This window comes from Carlito syrichta, unplaced genomic scaffold, assembly GCF_000164805.1.
Source record: "Carlito syrichta isolate Samal-C Ts95f unplaced genomic scaffold, Tarsius_syrichta-2.0.1 Scaffold308187, whole genome shotgun sequence".
Lineage (NCBI taxonomy): Eukaryota > Metazoa > Chordata > Mammalia > Primates > Tarsiidae > Carlito > Carlito syrichta.
Genome location: NW_007252283.1, coordinates 20,687 through 23,393, shown reverse-complemented (window position 1 = coordinate 23,393; position 2,707 = coordinate 20,687). Strand labels below are relative to the sequence as shown.

The following is a 2,707-nucleotide window of genomic DNA, read 5'->3' as shown; positions in this document are numbered from 1 at the left end:
GAAGTTTAAATATGTTCAATATAATAAGCACTTAGAACGCTGAAGACATCTACGTTTGGGCATCACAGTCAGAGAGCAAAGACAGGAATTCTGCTTACTCACTGACGTAGCTTGGATGGTTGTCCCTTCCAAATCTCATGTTTAAATGTGGTCCCCGGCGTTGAAGGTAGGGCCTAGCGGGAGGTGACTGGATCATGAGGGCAGATTCCCTCATGAATGGCTGGGTATCATTCTTGCAGTGATGAGTGAATTCTTGTTCTGTCAGTTCCAGAGAGAGCTGGACGTTCCAAAGAGCATGGCACCTTTTCGTCTTTCCCGTGTTCCAGGTCTCGCCACGTGACGTGCCAGCTTCCTCTCCACCTTCTGCCACAACTGTAAACCTCCTGAGCCCGCACCAGAAGCCCAGCAGATGCCAGCACCATGCAGAATGGTGAGCCAAATGCGCCCTTTTTCTTTTCTTTTCTTTTGAGTTGGAGTCTCATTCTTGTCATCCAGGTTGGAGGGCAGTGGCACACTCACAGTCTCTCGATCTGCTGCTAGGCTCCGGCGATCCTTCTGCCTCAGCCTTCCAAGTAGCTGGAACTACAGGCATGCGCCACCATGCCTGGCTAGTTTTGTGATTTACTGTAGAGACGAGGTCTCACCAAGTTGCCCAGGCTGGTCTCGAACCCACAGGCTCAGGCAATCCACTCACCTCGGCCTCCCAAAGTGCTGGGATGACAGGCTGAGCCACCACACCCGGCCACCTTTTTCTTTATAAATCACCCAACCTCAGGTATTTCTTTACAGCAATGCAAGAACAGACTCATACACCACCCACTCAGTAATTCACAAAGATTTACATAAAATTCCCACAAACTGATCTCAGAAGCAGAGCAATGTTCTCTTTCCTACGAACACACATTGTGAAACCCTAGTGATTCTGTTTTATATAATATTGTTTGAGGCAATCTGTATAGGAAATTTGATCAAGATTCATAATGGCACAAATTTGAAAGGGTTTACATGTCTCATCACAAATTGCACTGCTGTCATAACTCACATAGAAGTAATTGTAGTATTTTATAAACTGCTTGCTCCCTAGGAGGGCAAATTGCTTAGCTAACCCGTATAAGCTTCCTGGCTGCAAATCTTCAACGCCATAGGTCTGTGTCAGAATGTACTCCAGCAGCCAGTTGGACCGTCCCTTGAGATTCGCCTCAGTCAAGTTCAAGTAGAACTGCAACATATCCTGCAGTCAAAAACAGTCACAAAAAGAAGTTGGCTCGCTTTGGCTACAATACTGTACAACAAGAAGAGTCCATATTCAGATTTATGTGGCATTCTCAAGTTTAGGCAGTAGTCGTTTTTAAGAAGATGAAAATTGGTTTCATTTTTTAAATTTATTTTTATTTTTTAAGGCTCTGAAGAGTCAGCCATTTACTTCATTTTGTTTTTCGTTTTTTATTTCTTTTTTTAAGTTGGAGTCTCACTCTGTCGCCCAGACTGGAGTGCAGTGGCCGCTCCTGGCCACCGCAGCCTCCACCTACTGGCTCCGGCGATCCTTCCGCCTCAGCCTTCCAAGGAGCTGGAACTACAGGCGCGCGCTACCATGCCCGGCTTATTTTGATTTTATTGTAGAGATGAGGTCTCACCAAGTTGCCCAGGCGGGTCTCGAACCCGTGGGCTCAGGCAATCCACTCACCTCAGCCTCCCAAAGTACAGGATTATAGGCTGAGCCACCGAGCCCGGCTTCATTTTGTTTTTTTAAGTGAAAATGGGTTTTAATGAACAAGAGGCTTGAGAAAAAAAAATCGATATGTAACTTTCTTAATTTTAAAAATTAGCGACAGAACATAGTAATCCAAATTAAATTATACAGAGATATGAACAAAATAAAAAAGTCTTCAATTCATACACCTTGGAAGTAACCATTGCTCATAGTTGTGTATAGATCAGTGGGAGGATAGAGGCCTCTAGTAACAGCCCACAAAACTGATTGTCAGATTTTTTTTTGTTTTTTTGTTTTGTTTTGTTTTTTTGAGTTGGCGTCAACCTGCTGGGCTCAAGCTATCCCTCCACCTCAGCCTTCCAAGGAGCCAGAATTACAGGCACACACTAGCATGCCCATCTAATTTTTTATTTATTGTAGAGACGAGATCTCACCAAGTTGCCCAGGCTGGTTTCGAACCCACAGGCTCAGGCAATCCACTCACCTCAGCCTCCCAAAGTGCTGGGATGACATGCTGAGCCACCGAGCCCAGCCTGATTGTCAAATTTTTAGAAATGTTGGGAGTCAGTTGATGCCACTTTGGTAGCTTGAAACTGTCCATGAAGGGAATATTTCTGTCATGGAAATTGTCAAAGGCTAAAAACCAAAGCACATCTTCCCTCAGTGAACTAGCTGTCAAACATATACCTGCACTCCAGTATACGTGTGTTGTTTTAGACTTTATGCAGAAAACAAACAAACAGAAATATTTGAAATATACATCCAAGAGGCTGGGCGCGGTGGCTCAGCCTGTAATCCCAGTGCTTTGAAAGGCCAAGGTGAGTGGACTGCCTGAGCCTGCGGGTTCAAGATCCGCCCAGGCAACTTGGCGAGACCTCATTTATACAATAAATCAAAAATTAGCTGGGCGTGGTGGCGTGCACCTGTAGTTCCAGCTCCTTGGAAGGCTGAGGCGGAAGGATCACCAGAGCCCAGCAGGTCGAGGTTGCGGTGGGG

At 45.5% G+C, this 2,707-nt stretch overlaps 1 protein-coding gene across 1 annotated transcript in view; it reads right to left on the bottom strand.

Moving 5' to 3' along the window:
- Positions 1 to 715: 715 nt before the first annotated feature.
- SMPDL3A (sphingomyelin phosphodiesterase acid like 3A) overlaps positions 716 to 2,707 on the bottom strand; it is a 16,807-nt gene continuing 14,815 nt past the window's right edge. The window contains exon 7 of the mRNA XM_008065198.2: positions 716 to 1,231. Coding sequence (XP_008063389.1) covers positions 914 to 1,231 — 318 coding nt within the window. The 3' untranslated portion in view covers positions 716 to 913. The remainder of the gene's footprint in view (positions 1,232 to 2,707) is intronic.